This window comes from Oncorhynchus mykiss, chromosome 4 (assembly GCF_057628025.1).
Source record: "Oncorhynchus mykiss isolate SJ-2025 chromosome 4, ASM5762802v1, whole genome shotgun sequence".
In the NCBI taxonomy this organism is placed as follows: domain Eukaryota; kingdom Metazoa; phylum Chordata; class Actinopteri; order Salmoniformes; family Salmonidae; genus Oncorhynchus; species Oncorhynchus mykiss.
Genome location: NC_143025.1, coordinates 37,679,357 through 37,703,350, shown reverse-complemented (window position 1 = coordinate 37,703,350; position 23,994 = coordinate 37,679,357). Strand labels below are relative to the sequence as shown.

At 42.1% G+C, this 23,994-nt stretch overlaps 1 protein-coding gene across 3 annotated transcripts in view; it reads left to right on the top strand.

Annotated features, from left to right (window-relative positions):
* Window positions 1–1,008: 1,008 nt before the first annotated feature.
* Window positions 1,009–23,994, top strand: part of LOC110521771 (insulin-like growth factor-binding protein 3) — a 91,253-nt gene continuing 68,267 nt past the window's right edge. The window contains exon 1 of one of the 3 annotated variants that reach the window (XM_090231938.1): window positions 1,009–1,332. In XM_090231938.1, the coding sequence (XP_090088064.1) occupies window positions 1,317–1,332 (16 nt within the window). In that variant the 5' untranslated portion in view covers window positions 1,009–1,316. Of the gene's footprint in view, window positions 1,333–22,399; window positions 22,922–23,994 lie in introns of those variants that run through there. The other 2 variants (XM_090231940.1, XM_021599618.3) reach the window with 2 other exon arrangements.

Genomic DNA, 23,994 nt, shown 5'->3' with positions numbered 1-23,994 from the left:
GGTCAAGGCAGGCAGAGGTCAGTAATCCAGGGCAGTGTCAGTAAGGTACAGAACGGCAGACAGGCTCAGGGTGTCACGAAAGTTGTTGTAAGAATCAGACCAAGGAGCAGCGTGAGTAGAGTTCCACATGTTTTATTAGAAGTGAAACACACAGAAAACAATAAAGCGCAAAACGAAACGTCAAACTAATGTAGTGCTCGCAGGCAACTATAAATAGACAAGATCCCACAATAGTCAAGAATGCCCAACCTAGTCACACCCCGACCTAACCAAAATTGAAAATAAAGTATCTCTAAGGTCAGGGCGTGACACAGGGTCAGGACAGGCAGAGATCATTAATCCAGGGCAGTGTCAGAAGGTACAACACGGCAGGCAGGGTCAGGGCAGGCAGAATGGTTAAATATAGTGAGACAAAGGGCTGTGAGACAGGGTTTTTTTCTAGATGCATGGAAAGTGTGATGCAGAGATTCTATATGCAGAGAGTGCGGGGCAACAGAAGGTGAACAGCAGGGGGGCTAAGGACCTTAGAGATGGAGAAAGGGCCAATAAAACAGGAGGAAAGTTTGCGGGACTCCACCCAGAGGGGCAGACCCCGAGTGGACAGTTATCTTGTTGGGGATAGGGGGCAGTATTTTCACTTTGGATGAATTGCGTGCCCATAGTGAACTGCATCCTACTCTGTCCTAGATTGCTAATATATGCATAGTATTTTTACTATTGGATAGAAAACACTCTGAAGTTTCTAAAACTGTTTGAATTATGTCTGTGAGTATAACAACTCATTGGGCAGGCAATCTTCCAAACAGGAAGTGAAATTCTGAATGCGGGTCTAAATTTAAGTCATCGCCTCTTCACTTCCAAACAAGATATGGATCTGTTAGCACTTCCTACGCCTTCCACTAGATGTCCTCATTCAGTAGAATGTGGAATGGAGCCTCTGGTGTGAACTTTGACCGAATGGGAGGGGAATGTGTCACTGTCCTGGCAGAATGCAATTTCCCTGTTGCGCATTTGTCTGTTGATATCACCATCGTTCCATTTGGCTGCAGATGAAAACGTATGCTCCGGTTGGAACGTTATTGGATATATATGAAAATAACATCCTGAAGATTGATTCTCTACTTAGGTTGACGAGTTTATTCGACCTGGACTAAATATTTTTGAAGTTTTCGTCCGAGTTCGCCTGGACCAGCGTCAGCTTTTGGGCACGTGAGCTGAAAGTGGTAGCAAATGCAGCTAATTGGACACTAGTAATGGACATTATGGAACAAAACAACGATTTATTGTGGAACTAGGACTCCTTGCACTGCCTTCTGATGAAGATATTCAAAGGTTAGTGAATATTTATAGTGTTTTTTGTAGCTTCTGTTGACGCCAAAATGGCGGCTATTTCTTTGGGTTCTGAGCACCGTTCTCAGATTATTCTTTTTCTGTAAAGTTTTTTTGAAATCTGACACAGCGGTTGCATAGAGGATACGTTTATCTTTAATTCTGTGAATAACACTTGCATCTTTTATCATCTTTTCTGCAAAATCACCAGATGTTTTGGAATCAAAACATTACTGCACGTAACGCGCCAATGTAAACTGTAAAACTCTGGGGAAAGCTTGGGCTGGCCTCCTTCAACCTCTGTAACGCGCCAAACTATATATATATATATATATATATTGTTACGTTCCCCAGTTTATGTGTTGTAGTTTGTTTGTGCATGTGTTTATTTCAGGAAATGGCTTCCTGAAATCCCTCAAGCAGCTGATTGGTCGACTCCAGGGCTAATTGGAGAGCTGACCCCGCCCCCTCGTCAAGACACAGCTGTCTCCAATTACACATTCATTCTGAAGCTACATAAAAGCCAATGTTCTGTTCAGGAGAGAGAGATTTTGGAGGTAGGGATTGCTGAGAGAGATTTTGCTAGAGAGATTTTGGAGGTAGGGATTGCTGAGAGATTTTGCTAGAGAGATTTTGGAGGTAGGGATTGCTGAGAGATTTTGCTAGAGAGATTTTGGAGGTAGGGATTGCTGAGAGAGATTTTGCTAGAGAGATTTTGCTGAGCTCATTGCTGAGCGATTGTTTGTGATAGAGAGATTTTTTGCTGGAGGTTGATTGTGCTGGGAGTTCATTGCTGGGAAGTGGTATGTTCTATGAGTTTGTTGCACAGATGGAGCTTATTTGATGTCCTTTGTTTTTTAGTTTGTTTGTGAAATTGTTTAATATTCTGTTTCATTTGTTCCCAGGGGGGAAAGGGGAAGGCACCTTGGGAGTGCTTAGGCAAGAGGCCCGCGGGCATACATATACCCGTAGTATAATCATTGTCTGGGTACACTAGGTAAGACCTGGGCGGACCACCCCCTGTATTTTGGTTAGGGCACCAGGTGGTGCTAAATTAGGTAAGTTGTGGGTAGGCAGGTAAGATAGGAGAGGGGGCTTTGAGATTTACTTTCTTTGCTTTGGTTCCGTCCAGCCCCTTTTCCCCATATTACCGTGTACAGGAATAAAGTCCTTGTAAAACGGTACCACATTCTGTCTGTTGTCATCCTTACTCGCACCTACAGTCCATACCTTTTTCGCTTCACAGGGAGTTTAGTTGTAGCAGGGTGTTGCGTTCCCTCTTCATAGAGGCGTGCGTAACATATATATGTGCACATTATCGAACAAAACACACAATACATGTATAACATGATGTCCTATGAGTGTCATCTGATGGAGATAATCAAAGTTTAGGGATTCATTTAATCTATATTTATGCTTTTGTGACTGTGAAAAATCGTGTGTTTTTGAATTTGGTGGTCATCTAACATAAATATATTTTGTGTTTTCACTGTAAAACATTTTAAAAATCGGACACGATGGGTAGATTAACAAGATGCTTATCTTTCATTTGCTGTATTGGACTTGTTAATGTGTGAAAGTTTGATATTTCTAAAGAATATTTTTTTTCAGCTGAATGGGAGGGGGTGTTGCCTTTAGGGAACTCCTTGTGCCACCTAGCCCCAACAGGTGAGAGCAGGGAGCAGGGGTATGCTCAGGGAAGAGTGGAGGGTGATAACCCATTGAACACTCGAACGGCGAGAGACCAGTGGCCGAGCAGGTATGGTGTCGCGGGCATAGTCCACCCACACGAGTTGCTGGCTCCAGGTTGAGGGTAAGGCTGAGGGTAACTTGGGAAGGGAAATTAAATGTGCGGTTTTGAAAAACCTATCCACCGTAGTGAGGATAGTGGTGTTGCCATCTGATGGAGGGAAACCCGTGACGAAGTCCAGGGATATATGGGATCAGGACCGCTGAAGAATGGGAAGAGGTTGAAGGAGGCCAGCCCAAGCTTTCCGCAGAGTTTTATTCTGGGCACACACGGTGCAGGCGGCGAAGAAACGTGGAGAAGTCGGGAACAAAAAGGTTCAAAAAGGTTGTCGTACAAAGGCCAGGGTCTAACGAGAGCGAGGATGGCAGGCCAGTCGAGAGTAATGAGCCCATTACAGAACCGGGGAGCGGGCAGAGTCCACGATAAACATCCAGTTAGCCAGGCTAACCCCCGTTGTCCGGCTGGGAACGCTGTGCGTTTCATGGAGCTGGCGAGACAAGAGGTAGTTACGATGGTCTCGGGGTCTGATGGTGTAGCAGTGGGGCTATAGAGGCATGAAAGCACATCCGGCTTCACATTTTTGGACCTCGGGTGGTAGGAGATGGTGAAGTTGAGGCGCTTGGTGGTGTGAAGATATTCCAAGTGATCTTCCCATACTATGAATGGGTGTTCTGCCCTATCTAACCAGTGCCTAAACCCCTACAACGCCATCTTCAATGTGAGTAGTTCTTGGTTACCCACGTCGTAATTCCTTTCTGTGGTGTTGAGATAATGAGAGAGGAAAGTGCAGGGATGAAGATTTTGGTCTTCGGCCAAACACTGGGACAGGACAGACCGAGGCATTGAGCTCCACCACCAACTGCCGGGACGGATCGGATGGGTTAGGAGGGGGGGTTAATTAATTGGTGCGTGAGGTCCAAGAATGCCCGGTCTGCAGCTGGAGACCACGTGAACGGGACATTGGGAGAGGTAAGTGTTGAAAGGGGGGACGCCAGAGTGTTTTAACCCCAGGTGAACCGGCGGTAGAAATTGGCAAACCCCGGGAAGCATTGCAGCTGCACTCTGGAGGTGGAATGCGGCCAATCCACAACCACTCTCACCTTTCCAGGATTGATCTGTATGATGCCTGCAGCTCTGGTGTATCCAAGGAAAGAGATGGTGGAGCAATGTAATTCGCATTTCTCTGCTTTGACGAACAGCTGGTTCTCCAGAAGACGCTCAAGGACTTATCGGACATGGAGGACATGTTCTTGAGCCGAGCAGGAAAACATGAGGATGTCATTGAGGTAGATGAACACAAACTGGTTCAACATGTCACTGAGAACATTGTTAACCAGAGCCTGGATCACAGCAGGAGTGTTGGGTCTGTCCGAATGGCATCACCAGGTATGCGTAGTGCCCGCTAGCCATGTTAAAGGCGGTCTTCCACTTGTCCCCTTCTCGTATCCATACCAGATGGTAGGCGTTCTGGAGGTCCAACTTGGAGAAGATGGTAGCCCCCTGGAGAGGCTCTAAAGCCAAGGCGATGAGTGGAAGCGGGTAACGTATTTTAACCGTGATGTCATTCAGGCCCCGGTATTCGATATACACGGGCGCAGGGTTTTCTCCTAATTCTCCACAAAGAAAAACTCTGTGCTGGCGGGGGAGGCAGAAAGACGTATATCCATCTCAATGTACGTCTCCATCGCCTTGGTCTCCGGACCAAGGGAATAAAGCTACCCCCAAGGCGGTATAGTGCGTAGTTGATGGCATAGTTATAGGGCCGATGTGGAGGAAGTGAGATGGCATGAGCCTTGCTGAAAACCTCCCCGACATCCTGGTACAAGTGTTCTTGCTTGACAGACTAACTAGTTAGCTAGCTAGCTATAGCAAGCAGCTTGGGAATTTTCCATATTAATTACATCGGTAAATCAAGACAAAACAACCAACTAGTAAGCTGACTATATACATCTAAACACTGCAACTATGTCCATGAGCCTGTACCAACCAAATTATCCTGACATGATTTGCTAATCTGAGAGCTATTCCCCGAGTTTCACAGAGCTATTCCCTGGGTTTCAAACATCGGAAACACCAAACATATATCTGCTGTTTACTTATTTCACTCACTTTAACATCATTGCTTTTCAAACTGCAAGGATGTGTCCGAATCTGTATCACCAACCAGCATAGATACGGCCTCTTTCATATTAAACATTTTCAGTGTCATTTTGAGTAATAAAGTTTAAAAAACATTGAAAAGTCAAATGACAGCATACTCTGTTTCCAGTTTCTGGTTGATGACAACAGCGACACGAACACGCCAACAGGCTGTTAGCAAGTACATTTTGCGATATTACTGTTAGAAAAACAAGGACGTTCATGGCCGCTATAGTAAATTAAAGAAAGGCTGTTGACGGCCAATATGGGTTCTAAAGGGTTAATTGAAATTGAATTGATAAAGAGAGATAGAGTATTTATTGATTCATAAATCCACAACACATACTATAAAAACATTTTGAGTCAATTAAGGGCTGTAGGCTAACTAGAAAGACATTATCTGACTTACAAAAAATCAATCAAATGTATTCATAAAGCCCTTCTTACATCAGCCGATGTCACAAAGTGCTGTACAGAAAACCAGCCTAAAACCCCAAACAGCAAGCAATGCAGGTGTAGAAGCACGATGGCAAGTAAAAACACTTGTTTGTGTCTAGATAGGTTCATCCCCATGCAAGATGGATATGCCATCAGATGATCAGGGACAGTGTTAGTGGAACACAAAATATGCCATCCTGTCTAGCTGTTGTCTAGTAGACATATTTTACATGGTAGCTAGCTATATGCAGGGATGATTTTCCCACAATTTTCACAACATATTGACACAATTACATTCTTTATAGAATAAACAAAATATTTAATTAATTACATGTGGAAAAACATATTTGAGTGAACATTAGCAAGCCAGCAGCAGATTAAACTGAAAGTCTCTTATTGTACCTGTCCCTCTCCCCGGTTTTACCTTGCGGCTATCACTGTCTAACTGGCTAAGTGTAGGATATTTACTAGCCCATACTAGTGACAAACGTAGTAGTTAAGTTATCGACATATGGCTCACTTATTTTGCCAGCTAGAAAGACAAAGCAATACATTAATTCAGAAATGGAGGAAGAGGATAGCTGCTGTAGGTAGAGCAAGCTAACATTCAGTCAAGCTAGCAAATGTCAAGCAGCAAATTTGCCATGTCCTGACCATAGAGAGCCCTTAGTTCTCTATGGTGTAGTAGGTCAGGGCGTGACTAGGGGGGATCTAGTATAGCTATTTCTATGTGGGTGCTAATATGGTTCCCAATTAGAGGCAGCTGTTTATCGTTGCCTCTGATTGGGGATCATATTTAGGTAGGTTGTTTCCCCACCTGCATTGGTGGGATATTATTTTTTGTTTTGTGCATCACCTAGTCACGTTTCGTTGTTAGTTTATTGATTTATTGTTTTGTTCTTGCTAAGTTTCACTTTATAATAAATATGTGGAACTCAACATCCGCTGCGCCTTGGTCCGTCTCTCCTCACTTTCGTGACAATATAGATACTTTTGTACCCGTTTCCTCCTGTCACGCCCTGACCTTAGAGCTTTTTATGTCTCTATTTTTGGTTTGGTCAGGGTTTGATTTGGTTGGGCATTTTATGTTCTATTTTCTATGTTTTTTGTATTTCTTTGTTTTGGCCGGGTATGGTTCTCAATCAGGGACAGCTGTCGATCATTGTCTCTGATTGGGAACCATACTTAGGTAGCCCTTTTCCCTCCTTTCTGTGTGGGAAGTTGTCTTTGTTTGTGGCACTATAGTCCTTAAGCTTCAGGGTCGTTTTTTTATGGTTATTGTTTTGTTGGACTCATTTTAAATAAAGGAAAAATGTACGCTCACAACGCTGTACTTTGGTCCCGTTCTTTCGACGGCTGTGACACCTCCAGCATCTTCACAAGGTCCTTTGCTGTTGTTCTGGGATTGATTTGCACTTTTCGCACCAAAGTACGTTCATCTCTCGAAGACAAAACGCGTCTCCTTCCTGAGCGGTATGACGGCTGTGTGGTACTATGGTGTTTATACTTGATGAACGTGGTACCTTCAGGAAATTGCTCCCAAGATTGAACCAGACTTGTGGAGGTCTACAATTCTTTTTTCTGAGGTCTTGGCTAAGTTTAAATGTATTTGGCTAAGGTGTATGTAAACTTCTAACTTGAACTGTACATTTAACTGTTAGAGAACTACTACCATCCATCACTTAAATTGGAACTGGTCTCTCACTAACGGGTGCAACAAATGTGACCCCGTTACAGAAAGGTGGGCATACAGTGCCTTGCGAAAGTATTCGGCCCCCTTGAACTTTGCGACCTTTTGCCACATTTCAGGCTTCAAACATAAAGATATAAAACTGTATTTTTTTATGAAGAATCAACAACAAGTGGGACACAATCATGAAGTGGAACAACATTTATTGGATATTTCAAACTTTTTTAACAAATCAACAACTGAAAAATTGGGCGTGCAAAATTATTCAGCCCCTTTACTTTCAGTGCAGCAAACTCTCTCCAGAAGTTCCGTGAGGATCTCTGAATGATCCAATGTTGACCTAAATGACTAATGATGATAAATACAATCCACCTGTGTGTAATCAAGTCTCCGTATGAATGCACCTGCACTGTGATAGTTTCAGAGGTCCGTTAAAAGCGCAGAGAACATCATGAAGAACAAGGAACACACCAGGCAGGTCCGAGATACTGTTGTGAAGAAGTTTAAAGCCGGATTTGGATACAAAAAGATTTCCCAAGCTTTAAACATCCCAAGGAGCACTGTGCAAGCGATAATATTGAAATGGAAGGAGTATCAGACCACTGCAAATCTACCAAGACCTGGCCGTCCCTCTAAACTTTCAGCTCATACAAGGAGAAGACTGATCAGAGATGCAGCCAAGAGGCCCATGATCACTCTGGATGAACTGCAGAGATCTACAGCTGAGGTGGGAGACTCTGTCCATAGGACAACAATCAGTCGTATATTGCACAAATCTGGCCTTTATGGAAGAGTGGCAAGAAAAAAGCCATTTCTTAAAGATATCCATAAAAAGTGTCGTTTAAAGTTTGCCACAAGCCACCTGGGAGACACACCAAACGTGGAAGAAGGTGCTCTGGTCAGATGAAACCAAAATTGAACTTTTTGGCAACAATGCAAAACGTTATGTTTGGCGTAAAAGCAACACAGCTCATCACCCTGAACACACCATGCCCACTGTCAAACATGGTGGTGGCAGCATCATGGTTTGGGCCTGCTTTTCTTCAGCAGGGACAGGGAAGATGGTTAAAATTGATGGGAAGATGGATGGAGCCAAATACAGGACCATTCTGGAAGAAAACCTGATGGAGTCTGCAAAAGACCTGAGACTGGGACGGAGATTTGTCTTCCAACAAGACAATGATCCAAAACATAAAGCAAAATCTACAATGGAATGGTTCAAAAATAAACATATCCAGGTGTTAGAATGGCCAAGTCAAAGTCCAGACCTGCATCCAATCGAGAATCTGTGGAAAGAACTGAAAACTGCTGTTCACAAATGCTCTCCATCCAACCTCACTGAGCTCGAGCTGTTTTGCAAGGAGGAATGGGAAAAAAATTCAGTCTCTCGATGTGCAAAACTGATAGAGACATACCCCAAGGAACTTACAGCTGTAATCGCAGCAAAAGGTGACGCTACAAAGTATTAACTTAAGGAGGCTGAATAATTTTGCACGCCCAATTTTTCAGTTTTTGATTTGTTAAAAAAGTTTGAAATATCCAATAAATGTCGTTCCACTTCATGATTGTGTCCCACTTGTTGTTGATTCTTCACAAAAAAATACAGTTTTATATCTTTATGTTTGAAGCCTGAAATGTGGCAAAAGGTCGCAAAGTTCAAGGGGGCCGAATACTTTCGCAAGGCACTGTATGTCGCACATTACTACTTCACAGGAGAGGAATTTGAATGTAAAAAAAAAAAATCATCAAAATGTATTTTTTTTGCAGAAATGCCTTCTAGAGGATGTGAACTTTCATATGCCTTAATAAAAAACTCGTAAAGGATATACAGAATCTTGCCTCAGCATGATTGGTTGAGTAATGAGTTGGCTGGGACATTCACAAGGAAAATTGTCCATTCTGTCACTCAAGGCTTCTCTCTAAAATGGCTCTTTGCCACCACGGATGTTTAAAAGACCTATTAGATTTACTTATATTTTCATAATGGAATGTATGCAAAGTGTAGCTAAAGCTTTCAATACCAGTGTTGTTCTGAATACAACTGCTGTAATTGACACAGCTCTGCCTTCCGTAGCTTAAGCGGTCTGGACTGGTTGAAGCTGAGTGGGAAGGATTATTTTGAAAGTGTTTCAGTCTGCCGTGAATCATCAGAATCCATACACATAATCCATACAAAACTTGGTCAGGCACTGATGTTGGGCAATTAGGCCTGTCTCTCAGTCGGTGTTCCAAATCATCCCAAAGGTGTTTGATTGGGTTGAAGTCAGGGCTCAGTGCAGGCCAGTCAAGTTCTTCCAGACCAATCTAGACAAATAATTTCTGTATAGACCTTGCTTTGTTCACAGGGGCATTGTCAATCTGAAACAGGGCCTTCCCCAAACTGTTTCCACAAAGTTGGAAGCACGGAATTGTCTAGAATGTTTTTGTATGCTGTAGCATTAAGATTTCCCTCACTGGAACTAAGGGTCCTAGCCAGAACCATCAAAAACACCCTCAGTCCATTATTCCTCCTCCACCAAACTTTACAGTTGGCACTATGCATTGGGGCAGGTAGCATTCTCCTGACATCCGCCAAACTCAGATTTGTCCATCGGACTGCCAGATGGTTAAGTGTGATTCATCACTCCAGAGAACACGTTCCATTGTGAATTCTTTAAGAGATGGGTGGGTCTAAGACTTTAGAGGGTGTGAACAATGCTAAATGGGTTTAAATAAAGAACAGCACTGTAGCTGTTTAATATGAAAGGTTATCTTTATTATACATTAATAGGCCATTTAACCCTTTGAGACGTACCAACACATGGGTGTGATCATTCTACAGTGGTCCATGCAGCGTACGCCGAAACCAGTGTGATTAGAATGAATATTTAAAACGTCCAGTTTCGATTAACACAACAGTCGGCATTTCAGCTGGCCACACTGTTTTGTCACAGAAACATTTTGCACAAACACAGTCTTTACAATGTTTTGTCCTAGATAATTTTTACATGCAATGTTTTGTCCCAGTTTATTTTTGCATGCACTGTTGAGACATTCACGGAAGTAGCGACAGCATAACACAAACTGGAAAATGTAGGCTACATTAGTCCTAGTGCTAACTGGGGAAAGATTGACATAACACAGCGGTCATATTTCGCTAACTCTCGGCTGACAGAAACCATAATACAAATTAGCTAATAGCATTTACAATTTACAATTCATCACGTCAAGGTGTGAGCTCACCATTGATCGTAATAATTGAGTAAAACACTTTTTAAAAATCAAAAGTAATCCGACGATTTGTTGTTTGTGCGCACCACCAACAAAGATAAGAAGAGGAGACAAGATGAGTTTGGTCTGTTCGCAGTATGCATGTTGAAGGGGTGTGTCGTCTACCATCATTTACTTCTCTTCATTCACTTCCGGGAAGTTTACTTGAAAGATGTGTGAACCATCCCTTCACCTCATTTTGTTATAACATCTTTGGTCTGACAGACGTTTGCATGACTCCCATTGTATCATGTCAACAAACATGGGGCCACACATAGCTGGCAAATAGCTTAGCATTAGCTAATCATAGTACAACCTTCAAAAAAGTATTTTACACACAACATATGTGTCCACTAAAATCTTTGCAATAATCAGAATGCATGATTTGTCACCGGTACTTGAAAATGTGAATAAAACTCGAAATACGAAATATTGTTACACACTGTGCATACAGACATACATACTTACATACGGTATGCTACAGTTTAAACGACAACATGATATACAGAAAATAAGGCACTTACTTTGATAAGAACGCACACATGCCCAAAGTTATTATTAGTAAGGAAAATAACATTGAAGACAATGCTAGCGTCAGCCAGGAAATGTGCCAGGGGAAAAATAGTTTGTACACGTCTGCATACTTGATCCTGGGAAACACAGGGGAAGTCCTTGGGCTCTCGGCTCTGTAAACCCTCAAACATAAATTGTCCACAACAGTGAAATGGACTACTTCTATGTGAATGAATGAGGAGGCGGCACACACCTCAATTCAAACTGTTGCTAGAAAATAAAACTTGTTCGAAAATAATTAGAAATGGATCATCTAAAACATAACCTGTAGATGATTAGCAGAAAATTCAAGTCATTCTGTTGTTGATTTACTTCTGTCTTTTGGGTTGTTGTCCTGTTGCATCACCTAACTTCTGTTGAGCTTCAATTGGCGGACAGAGAGCCTTACATTCTCCTGCAAAATGTCTTGATAAACTTGGGAATTCATTTTTTCGGCGATGATAGCAAGCTGTCCCGGGCCTGAGGCAGCAAAGCAGCCCCAAACCATGACGCTCCCTCCACTATAGTTTACAGTTGGGATGAGGTTTTGATGTTGGTGTGCTGTGAGATGTTTTCTCCACACATAGTGTTGTGTGTTCCTTCCAAACAACACAACTTTAGATTCATCTGTCCACAGAATATGTTGGCAGTAGCGCTGTGGAACATCCAGGTGCTCTTTTGCAAACTACAGATGTGCAGCAATGTTTATTTTGACAGCACTGGCATCTTCCATGGTGTCCTTCCATGAACACAATTCTTGTTTAGTGATTTACATAGTGTAGACTAGTCAACAAAGATGTAAGCATCTTCCAGATATTTCTGTAAGGCTTTAGCTGACACTCTAGGGTTATTCTTAACCTCGTTGAGCATTCTGCGCTGTGCTCTTGCATTCATCTTTGCAGGACAGCCACTCCCAGGGAGCGTAGCAGCAGTGCTGAAATTTCTCCATTTATAGACAATTAGTCTTACAGTGGACTGACTTTTAGAGATACTTCTGTAATTCTTTCCAACTTTATGCAGGGCAACAATTCTTAATCTTAGGTCTTCTGAGATCTCTTTTGTTCGAGGCTTGGTTCACATCAGGCAATGCTTCTTGTGAATAGCAAACTCTGTGAGTGTTTTTTATAGGGCAGGGCAGCTCTAACCAACATCTCCAATCTCATCTCATTGATTTGACTCTAGGTTAGCTGACTCCTGACTCTAAGGAAAAGTCATTAGCCTAGTGGTTCACATACTCTTTCCAACCTACACTGTGATTGTTAAAATTATGTATTCAATATGGACAAGAAAAATACAATAATGTGTGTGTCACGACTTCTGCTGAAGTCGGTTCCTCTCCTTGTTCGGGCGGCTTTCGGCGTCACCGGTCTTTCAGCCACCTTTCCACCTTTCATTTTCCATTTGTTTTGTCTTGTTTTCCCACACACCTGGTTTACAGTTCCCTCATTACTTGCCGGGTATTTAACCCTCTGTTCCCCCCCATGTCTGTGTGTGAAATTGTTCATTACGTTATTTTGTGACGCGTCATGCATTTTTTTCCCGGGTACTATTTTGAACCTGTGGGATTGTATTGTTGCACATTATTTCTTGGCAATTTCTTGAATGAGTATGATGCGAAGGATATACTGCCCAAATCCCTGTCATTTGCATGAAGAAAAGATGGAGGTCAGGATGTCTTGTGAGAATTTGTTGGTGAGTGGAGAAACTGCCTCTACACTGGCTTGCGAAAGTATTCGGCCCCCTTGAACTTTGCGACCTTTTGCCACATTTCAGGCTTCAAACATAAAGATATAAAACTGTATTTTTTTGTGAAGAATCAACAACAAGTGGGACACAATCATGAAGTGGAACGACATTTATTGGATATTTCAAACTTTTTTAACAAATCAAAAACTGAAAAATTGGGCGTGCAAAATTATTCAGCCCCCTTAAGTTAATACTTTGTAGCGCCACCTTTTGCTGCGATTACAGCTGTAAGTCGCTTGTGGTATGTCTCTATCAGTTTTGCACATCGAGAGACTGACATTTTTTCCCATTCCTCCTTGCAAAACAGCTCGAGCTCAGTGAGATTGGATGGAGAGCATTTGTGAACAGCAGTTTTCAGTTCTTTCCACAGATTCTCGATTGGATTCAGGTCTGGACTTTGACTTGGCCATTCTAACACCTGGATATGTTTATTTTTGAACCATTCCATTGTAGATTTTGCTTTATGTTTTGGATCATTGTCTTGTTGGAAGACAAATCTCCGTCCCAGTCTCAGGTCTTTTGCAGACTCCATCAGGTTTTCTTCCAGAATGGTCCTGTATTTGGCTCCATCCATCTTCCCATCAATTTTAACCATCTTCCCTGTCCCTGCTGAAGAAAAGCAGGCCCAAACCATGATGCTGGCACCACCATGTTTGACAGTGGGGATGGTGTGTTCAGGGTGATGAGCTGTGTTGCTTTTACGCCAAACATAACATTTTGCATTGTTGCCAAAAAGTTCAATTCTGGTTTCATCTGACCAGAGCACCTTCTTTCACGTGTTTGGTGTGTCTCCCAGATGGCTTGTGGCAAACTTTAAACGACACTTTTTATGGATATCTTTAAGAAATGGCTTTCTTCTTGCCACTCTTCCATAAAGGCCAGATTTGTGCAATATACGACTGATTGTTGTCCTATGGACAGAGTCTCCCACCTCAGCTGTAGATCTCTGCAGTTCATCCAGAGTGATCATGGGCCTCTTGGCTGCATCTCTGATCAGTCTTCTCCTTGTATGAGCTGAAAGTTTAGAGGGACGGCCAGGTCTTGGTAGATTTGCAGTGGTCTGATACTCCTTCCATTTCAATATTATCGCTTGCACAGTGCTCCTTGGGATGTTTAAAGCTTGGGAAATCTTTTTGTATCCAAATCCGGCTTTAAACTTCTTCACAACAGTATCTCGGACCTGCCTGGTGTGTTCCTTGTTCTTCATGATGCTCTCTGCGCTTTTAACGGACCTCTGAGACTATCACAGTGCAGGTGCATTTATACGGAGACTTGATTACACACAGGTGGATTGTATTTATCATCATTAGTCATTTAGGTCAACATTGGATCATTCAGGGATCCTCACTGAACTTCTGGAGAGAGTTTGCTGCACTGAAAGTAAAGGGGCTGAATAATTTTGCACGCCCAATTTTTCAGTTTTTGATTTGTTAATAAAAAAGTTTGAAATATCCAATAAATGTCGTTCCACTTCATGATTGTGTCCCACTTGTTGTTAATTCTTCACAAAAAAATACAGTTTTATATCTTTATGTTTGAAGCCTGAAATGTGGCTAAAGGTCGCAAAGTTCAAGGGGGCCGAATACTTTCGCAAGGCACTGTACCATCCGTTCTATTGGCCAAAGTGCAATCATTGGAAAATGAACTAGATGAGCTCCATTCGAGAGTATCCTACCAACGGGACATTAAAAACTGTAATATCTTATGTTACACAGAGTTGTGGCTGAACGGCGACATGGATAATATAGAGCTGGCAGGGTTTTTGGTGCATCTACAGGACTGAGCAGCTACATCTGGTAAGACAAGGGGTGGAGGTGTGTGTCTATTGGTCAGTAAAAGATGGTGCGTGATGTCTAGTACTAAAGAAGTCTCGAGGTATTGCTCGCCTGAGGTAGAGTACCTCATGATAAGCTGAAGACTACAATATCTACCAAGACAGTTTTCACCTATATTATTCGTAATTTTAATCTGTTTCACCTAATTTCTACAAGCACGTCATTTAGACCACCTTTACTTCACACACAGAGACGTGTACAAAGCTCTCCCTCGCCCTCCAATTGCAAATCTGACCATAATTCTATCCTCCTGATTCCTGCTTACAAGCTAAAATTAAAGCAGGAAGTGACTCTCTCAATACAGAAGTGGTCAGAGGACGCAGATGCTAAGTTAAAGGACTGTTTTTCTAGCACAGACTAGAATATGTTTTAGGATTCATCCGATGGCATTGAGGGGTGAACCACTTCAGTCACCGGCTTCATCAATAAGTGCATCGATAACGTCATCCCACAGTGACCGTACGTACATACCCCAAACAGAAGCCATGGATTACAGGCAACATCCGTACTTAGCTAAACAGTAGAGCTGCCGCTTTCAAGGAGAGGGACTCTAACCCGGACGCTTAGAAGAAATCACGCTATGCCCTCCGATGAATCATCATACAGGCAAAGCGTCAACACAGGACTAAGATGGAATCCTACTACACCGGCTCTGATGCTGGTTGGATGTGGCAGTGCTTGCAAACTATTACAGACTACAAAGGGAAGCCCAGCCGTGAGTTGCCCAGTGAAACGAGCCTACCAGACAAGCTAAATGACTTCTAAGCGTGCTTCGAGGCAAGCAACACTGAAGCATGCATGAGAGATGTGAGTAAGACTTTTAACTTCTTACATCTGAAATCCGGTTAACGGGATCGATTTGACAACAGCCAGTGAAAGTTTAGGGCGCCAAACAGAAATCTCATAATTAAAATTCCTCAAACATACAAGTATTTTACACCATTTTCAAGATAAACTTGTTGTTAATCCCACCACAGTGTCCGATTTCAAAAAGGCTTTACGACAAAAGCATACCATGCGATTATGTTAGGTCAGCGCCAAGTCACAGAAAAACACATCCATTTTTCCAGCCAAAGAGAGGAGTCACAAAAAGCAGAAATAGAGATAAAATTAATCAGTAACCTTTGATGATCTTCATCAGATGACACTCATAGGACTTCATGTTACACAAGACGTGTATGTTTTGTTCGATAAAGTTCATATTTATATTCAAAAATCTGAGTTTACATTGGCGCGTTATGTTCAGGTATGTTTTGCTTCCAAAACATCCGGTTATTTTGCAGAGAGCCACATCAATTTACAGAAATACTCATCATAAATGTTAATGAAAATACAAGTGTTATACATGGAATTAAAGATATACTTCTCCTTAATAATGCAACCGCTGTCAGATTTCAAAAAAGCTTTACGGAAAAAGCACACCATGCAATAATCTTAGTACAGTGCTCAGACACCAAAACAAGCCATACAGATACCCGCCATGTTGTGGAGTCAACAGAAGTCAGAAATAGCATTATAAATATTCACTTACCTTTGATGATCTTCATCGGAATGCACTCCCAGCAATCCCAGTTCCACAATAAATGTTTGTTTTGTTCCATAAAGTCCATAATTTATGTCCAACTACCTCCTTTTTGTTTGCTCGTTTAGTTCACAAATCCAAATTCACAAGGCGCAGGCACTTAGTTCAGACGACAGTTCTATTACAGTTCATAGAAACATGTCAAACGATGTATGGAATCAGTCTTTAGGGTGTTTTAATCATAAATCTTCAATAATATTCCAACCGGACAATTCCTTTGTCTTTGTCTTTAGTTCATGGCATTCTGCCAGACACCTGACTCAAACAGCTCTTATTCGCTCCCCCTTCACAGTAGAAGCATGTAACAAGGTTCTAAAGACTGTTGGCATCTAGTGAAAGCCTTAGGAAGTGCAATCACACCAAATTTTACATTGTATATTGGATAGGCAAAGACTTGAAAACCTACAAACCTCAGATTTCCCACTTCCTGGTTGGATTATTTCTCAGGTTTTTGCCTGGCATACGAGTTCTGTTATACTCACAGACATCATTCAAACTGTATTAGAAACGTCAGAGTTTTTTCTATCCAATAAAATGCATATCTTATCTTCTGGGGATGAGTAGCAGGCAGTTGAATTTGGGCATGCATTTCATCCGGACGGGAAAATACTGCCCCCTGTCACCAAGAAGTTAACTTTGCCGACTACACAATGGTGGTAGGCATGATCACCGACAATGATGAGACAGACTATAGGGAGGTCAGAGTACCAGGGCAACAGCCTCTCCCGCAACGTGATCAAGACAAAGGTGATGATCGTGGACTACACAAAAAGGAGGGCTGAGCACGCCCCCATTCTCATCGACGGGGTTGTAGTGGAGCAGGTCGAAGATCTTGAAGCTCAAGATCCTTAGACCTTAGATCCTAAAAGTTCTACAGCTGCACCTTCGAGAGCACTGGTTGCATCACCACCTGATATAGCAACTTCTCAGCATCCAACCTTAAGGAGCTACAGAGGGTAGTAGGTGTGGCCCAGTAATTCACTGGGGCCAAGATTCCTGCCATCCAGGACCTCTATACCAGGCGGAAGGTCCTAAAAAATGCCAACGACTCCAACCACCCTAGTTATTGACTGTTCTCTCTGCTACCGCACGGCAAGTGGTAACGGAGCGCCAGGTCTACGTCCAAAAGGCTCCTTATCAGCTGCTACCCCCAAGCCATAATACTGCTGAACAGCTAATCAAATGGCTTCCTGGACTATTTTCATTGAGCCCCTCCCCCCTTTTTTACACTGCTGCTACTCGCTGTTTATCATCTATGCATAGCCACTTTACCCCTACTTACATGTACAAATTACCTCAACTATCCTCTACCACCGCACGTTGACTCGGTACCAGTACCCCTTGTGTATATATAGCCTCGTTATTGTTATTTTATTGTGTTACTTTTTCTACTTAAATTTTGTAAATATATTCTTAACTCTTGTTTTTCTTAAACTGCATTATTGGTTAAGTAAGCATTTCACTGTAAGGTTTACCTGTTATACCTGTTGTATTCGGCACATGTGACATAACATTTTATTTAGATTTTATTTCATTTTTGGAAACAAGACCTTCTAAATCCCCTATCCCCTGAGAGAATCCATCTCTCTCCCAGACCCCTCACCATACACTCCACCCGTCCATTACTCCCTCTGATCGCTCCTCCCTGCCCTTTACTGTCCCTGATTCCCCACTCCCAACAACAACTGCCCCCTGGCCTACCTGGTTAAATAAAGGTGAAATAAAATAAATGTAAAAAATCTGAAACTCGTTCAGAAGCCATTAACGCATTGTCTTGGCTATGTGCTTATCCTGTTAAAAGGTGAACCTTTGCCCCAGTCTGAGGACATGAGGAGCAGGTTTTCATCAAGGATCTCTCGCTACTTTGCTCTGTTCATCTTTCCTTTGATCCTGACTAGTCTCCCAGTCCCTGCCGCTGATGGTGCCAGGTCTCCTCCATACGTGATGCTTGGCATTCAAGCCAAAGAGTTCAATCTTGGTTTCATCAGACTAGAGAATCATGTTTCTCATGGTCTGAGAGTCCTTTAGGTTCCTTCTGACAAACTCCAAGTGCGCTCTCTTCTACCATAAAGGCCTGATTGGTGGAGTGCTGCAGAAATGGTTGTCCTTCTGGAATGTTCTCCCATCTCCACAGAGGAACTCTAGAGCTCTGTCAGAGTGACCACTGGGTTCTTGATCACCTCCCTGACCAAGGCCCTTCCCCCCTATTGCTCAGTTTGGCCAGGCGGCCAGCTCTAGGAAGAGTCTTGGTGGTTCCGAACTTCTTCCATTTAAGAATGATGGAGGTTGGACCTTTGTTCTTGCGGACCTTTTGCTCTGATGTACCCTGTCAACGGTGGGACCTTATATAGACAAATGTGTGCCTTTCCAAATCATGTCCAATCAAATAAATTTACCACAGGTGGACTCCAATCAAGTTGTAAAAACATCTCAAAGATGATCAATGGAAGCAGGATGCACCTGAGCTCAATTTCGAGTCTCATAGTAAAGGGTTTTTCTGTTTTTATTAGTGCATTTTTTTATTTAATCAACTTTGGAATAAGGCTGTAACGTAACAAAATGTGGAAAGAGTCAAGGGGTCTGAATACTTTCCGAATGCACTGTATTCAATAAACCATTTAACGATGTTAGAAGCAGTGTTCGGGTTTCCTCAAAATAATAAATATTGAAGCAATGACATGATGTAATAAATTAATTTGAATATGTGACAAGAGCAAAGATAATTTGTCTTATTAAACCTGCCAGATCATTTCCCATCAATGGATGGTTAAACAATGAGGCACAAGGGGGTATGGTAAATGCCCAATATACCACAGCTAAGGGCTGTTCTTAAGCGTGATGCAATGAGGAATGCCTGGATACAGCCATTAGCCGTGGTATATTAGCCATATACCACAAACCCTCAGGGTGCCTTATGCTATTATAAACTGGTTACCAATGCAATTACAACAGTAAAAAGTAATGGTTTGTCATACCTGTGGTATATGGTCTGATATACCACGGCTTTGAGACAATCAGCATTCAGGGCTCGAACCAGGTTTATAGTTGTAAATACATCCCCTTTGAGCAAGTGCTTGACTATAGCTAAATCATACAGGAGAGTGATGGAAGTTGGACGGAGGATCTCGAAATCTCTGAGCAAGAAACATTTGGATTAACATTAAAAAAAAACGAATGTTAGGCTATTTGCTGGCAATTGTGCTGTCATTATGTGTCAGATGTGAAGACTACAAACCGTTAAAAATAGCCCATTTGCGAGATTGACTAGTCAATTCAATAGGCATAGGCTACAGTCTAAAATCTGGGTTTATAATTCTTAGAAAATGTTGCTATAGTTTGTTTAGATAAAGGCAAGTAGCCCACAGCCCCTGATAGGCCTATATCTCATTTCAAATAGTCTACAGTAGCCTAGACAAGATGTAGGCAAGATGTAAACTGAACGATTTAGCAGCTTGCTTAGTTCAAATGAACATACTAATTTATTCAACATGAATAGCGAGGCCATTTCGCAGTAAGAAGTGCTTGTTTCCCCAATAGCCTGCTGGAATAGGCTACTGAGGATGGGGTCATAATTTCAATCACTGAATCAAATATTAATAATATGTATATGAACTGAATATGCTTAAACAACAGCCAGTGTTTATTTTTTTAAATGTGTTTTACGTGTAGCTTAAAAGCAGACTACTGTTACCATCAATCGAATGCGTTCATAATAACACAAGGCTACAACAACAATAAACTGAAGTTATAGGCTATGTATTAAATTGGTTTGCCAGCTCCAGGTAGGCTGCAGAAGTGGCACAAATTGATTTGCAACTCTAATGATATCGTAATTTCAACATATGTATTGTATCAAATGGTAGCATACAATGGCATTTACCTTAATAGGCTACTTGATGGACAACAGAGGCAAATGTATTATTCTCCATATTTAGCCTGTCCGTTTATTGAGGACTTTTCCCCATACAAAAATAACCACGTAAGGGAGTTCCAAAACTTCCATTTCAAATTTCCACTCCAGCAGCCCCCAAGACCCAAGAAATGAGCACACATAAAACACTTCGCTTGATACCGATTTCTTTAAGCATTCAACATTAGAATGCAGCTTAAACCACCTCCGATTATGTAATGCGCTCTAGTGTGCCCAAAGTCGTTTTCCAGTGCTTTGCGCTCTAGTGTGCCCAAAGTCGTTTTCCAGTGCTTTGCGCTCTAGTGTGCCCAAAGTCGTTTTCCAGTGCGTTGCGCTCTAGTGTGCCCAAAGTAGTTTTCCAGTGCTTTGTCTCCATTATTTCTTGATGTGCATCAGTTATATAGTATTAATATGTTTCATGGAAAAAGGTTTGGAAATAGGTGTCTCCATAAGGACGATCTAAATAGCCTTCCTCCAACTGGTAAAAAGTTGACACAACGTGCGAACGTGCTGCTCTCTCTCATCTCGCTCACTGACTCAGCCAATAACTGTAGTGCTCTCTCTTTCAATTCAATTCAATTTCAATTCAAGGGGCTTTATTGGCATGGGAAACATGTGTTAACATTGCCAAAGCAAGTGAGGTAGATAATATACCAAAGTGAAATAAACAATAAAAATGAACAGTAAACATTACACATACAGAAGTTTCAAAACAATAAAGACATTACAAATGTCATATTATATATATATACAGTGTTGTAACAATGGACAAATGGTTAAAGTACACAAGGGAAAATAAATAAGCATAAATGTGGGTTGTATTTACAATAGTGTTTGTTCTTCACTGGTTGCCCTTTTCTTGTGGCAACAGGTCACAAATCTTGCTGCTGTGATGGCACACTGTGGTATTTCACCCAGTAGATATGGGAGTTTGGGTTTGTTTTCGAATTCTTTGTGTGTAATCTGGGGAAAATATGCGTCTCTAATATGGTCATACATTGGGCAGGAGGTTAGGAAGTGCAGCTCAGTTTCCACCTCATTTTGTGGGCAGTGTGCACATAACCTGTCTTCTCTTGAGAGCCATGTCTGCCTACTGCGGCCTCTCAACTCTCTCTCTCTCTCTCTCTCTCTCTCTCTCTCTCTCTCTCTCTCTCTCTCTCTCTCTCTCTCTCTCTCTCTCTCTCTCTCTCTCTCTCTCTCTCTCTCTCTCTCTCTCTACTCCTCCTCCTACTACTACTACTACTCACTCACTCACTCAGCAACAGCCTGTCTCACTCAGGAGCAGGTCACATGGAAATATATTTATGTTTAAGAGTAATGCATTGGCGGCCCACCGTGCAACTTAGAAATAGCCCGAAAGCCCACAACCCGTGACCAATACATTTTCCCCCTCGACATCATTTTCAAAGTAGCCCATTTTTTTTGCAGGAAAACCACGAACATGGCAGCACTGATCAATCCGTCTTTGCAAACTTCCTGGTAGTTGGCCACAAGAAAAAGTATGTTCACTCAAAATCTGAGCATTTCTATATCCCCAAACCCATATGAGTGATATTAGAGTAATTTAACAAGCAATTTTACAAGGAAATCTTAATTACTGTTCAATATTTTTAACTAATAAGACTACCTATGCCATGTAAACTGGACTAACACCTCAGTAATGGGTGTAATAAATCCAACCCCTTACTGATTGGATAATCAGTAATTTATAATCAGTAAGTTATTTACTGATAAGTTATTTATCCTTTGTATAGTATAAGATCAATTAATCAATCAATTAAATCAAGCTATTCTAATAATTCTACCTGCAAAAAAAGCATATTGGGAAATATAACGGTGCACCTCCCCATCTTTTTAACTTTGAAAGACATAGCGGAAATTAACTCAACACAGTCAAGTAACAACAACACCATGATGGAAAATGTTTATTGACTCAAATGTCCTTCACTTGTGCTGAAATGTAGGTAAGGTGACAGACATTCCTAACACTGATCTGAATAAAAGGCATGGAAAGTCACATCAATTTCTAATGACTAAATGCACTCTAAGCAGGACAGACAATGTGTAAATAAACACATAAATAAACACTTAGGAGTTATAGGTTACATGAGCCTGTGTGTCGATGTCCGTGGTACCTCGAGATCCGGGCTCTCCGTTTACATTATTCACACGAAGGGTGTGACTTGTTGGCTGTTTTTTTCAGCCTGTATAAAACAACAAGTTCACGTAAAATAAAATAGATGGAGAAGGCTATCCGGCACTCTTTGACACGGAGAGTCCCCGTAAGCCTAGTTGACAACTCGCCTACTGTCCCTTTGTGACCAGCTTTTCGGCAGAATGCCCGGTCTATGCTTGTTTTGTCTCACTGCCGTGCTCGCTGCATTCACACGGTTCGCGGAGACCGTGGGGACGGTGGTCCGATGCGAGCCGTGTGACACCGTGGCTCTCATGCAGTGCAAGCCTCTGGCAAAAGACTGCGCCGACAGGGTAAGGGAGCCTGGCTGTGGGTGTTGTCTGACGTGCGCCCTTGCGGTGGGTCAGGCGTGTGGAGTGTACACCGGGCGCTGTGGCTCCGGGCTGACTTGTCAGCACCAACCCGGGGAGACCCGACCACTGCAAGCCCTGCTAGAGGGACGGGGAGCGTGCTCCAGCGTCGCGTCCAAAACACTCAGCCCCATTCTGCTCCCCACAGAGAAACAAGGTAAGTAAGAACGGTGCGTTCTATGTGTCTCTCTTTCTGTGAAGGGACTGAGCTGGGTGCCCGGGTAGGTGTGTTTCTATTAGAGAACCCTTACTGTATCCCTGTAGGACTATAGCCTGCAGTTTGGTGTTGGTGCGTAACATTAGCGCACTTAAGTTACATGACCTATTAACTCATGGCAATCGGTAGTATCTAGGTACTCAGCGGACTGTGACTGCCTTGTGACCCGCTTTCCATGAGTGCTGTGCAGTAGCCCTGCACACCCCTCTGTCAGGTTCGGGTGACTGTTGCAAATTGCAACGCATGGTTCAATTAATTCAATACCAAGAAGGTGTTATTAATAGTCTGTTTACTTAGTCTAAATTTGTAAGTAGACCGCTTAACTACAACATTATCGGTAATGGTAACATCCTCTTTTTACTTGCTATGACTGTGGTATATTATTGTTTTCCTTAGTTTAATACATTGACTGTAAGTCGCTCTGGATACAAGTGTCTGCTAAATGATCAAAATGTAAATGTAAAAATGAACACTTGTAAAACACACTGCTGGTTATTATTCTAATGACCTTAGTCCCCAAACAAGGGCACATTTGATCAGAATACAAACAGTTTGAGGGCGGAGCTCACTGGAATAATACCCAGCAGTGTGCTTTGCAAGTTTTCCTTAGACATTTACATTTTAATAATTTAGCAGATGCTCTTGTCCAGAGCATAGTCAGTGCATTCAGCTGTGGTTGATTTAAAAAACACAGTCATAGCAAGTAGTAGCTGTCTAAGTATCTGTAACCGTTACAGGGAATGATGTTGTAGTTAACCATACATTGGTCTTCATAATACCTCTTGTTAATAGTAAAATACCTTTTGAATGTAATTATGTAATGAGTTAGTTAGTGTAAAGTATGTCACTGTAATGTTGATGGTGACTTGCTGCCAGCTTCTTTGAGGTTACTGGAAAATGCAGTGCAATGACACAGAACAATACTTTCACTTTAGCTGTATGTTTTGTGTGGAGGTAAATGTTGCTGACAGCGTGCTGGTGTGTTACAGTATGTTTGTTTAATTAGATGGGAT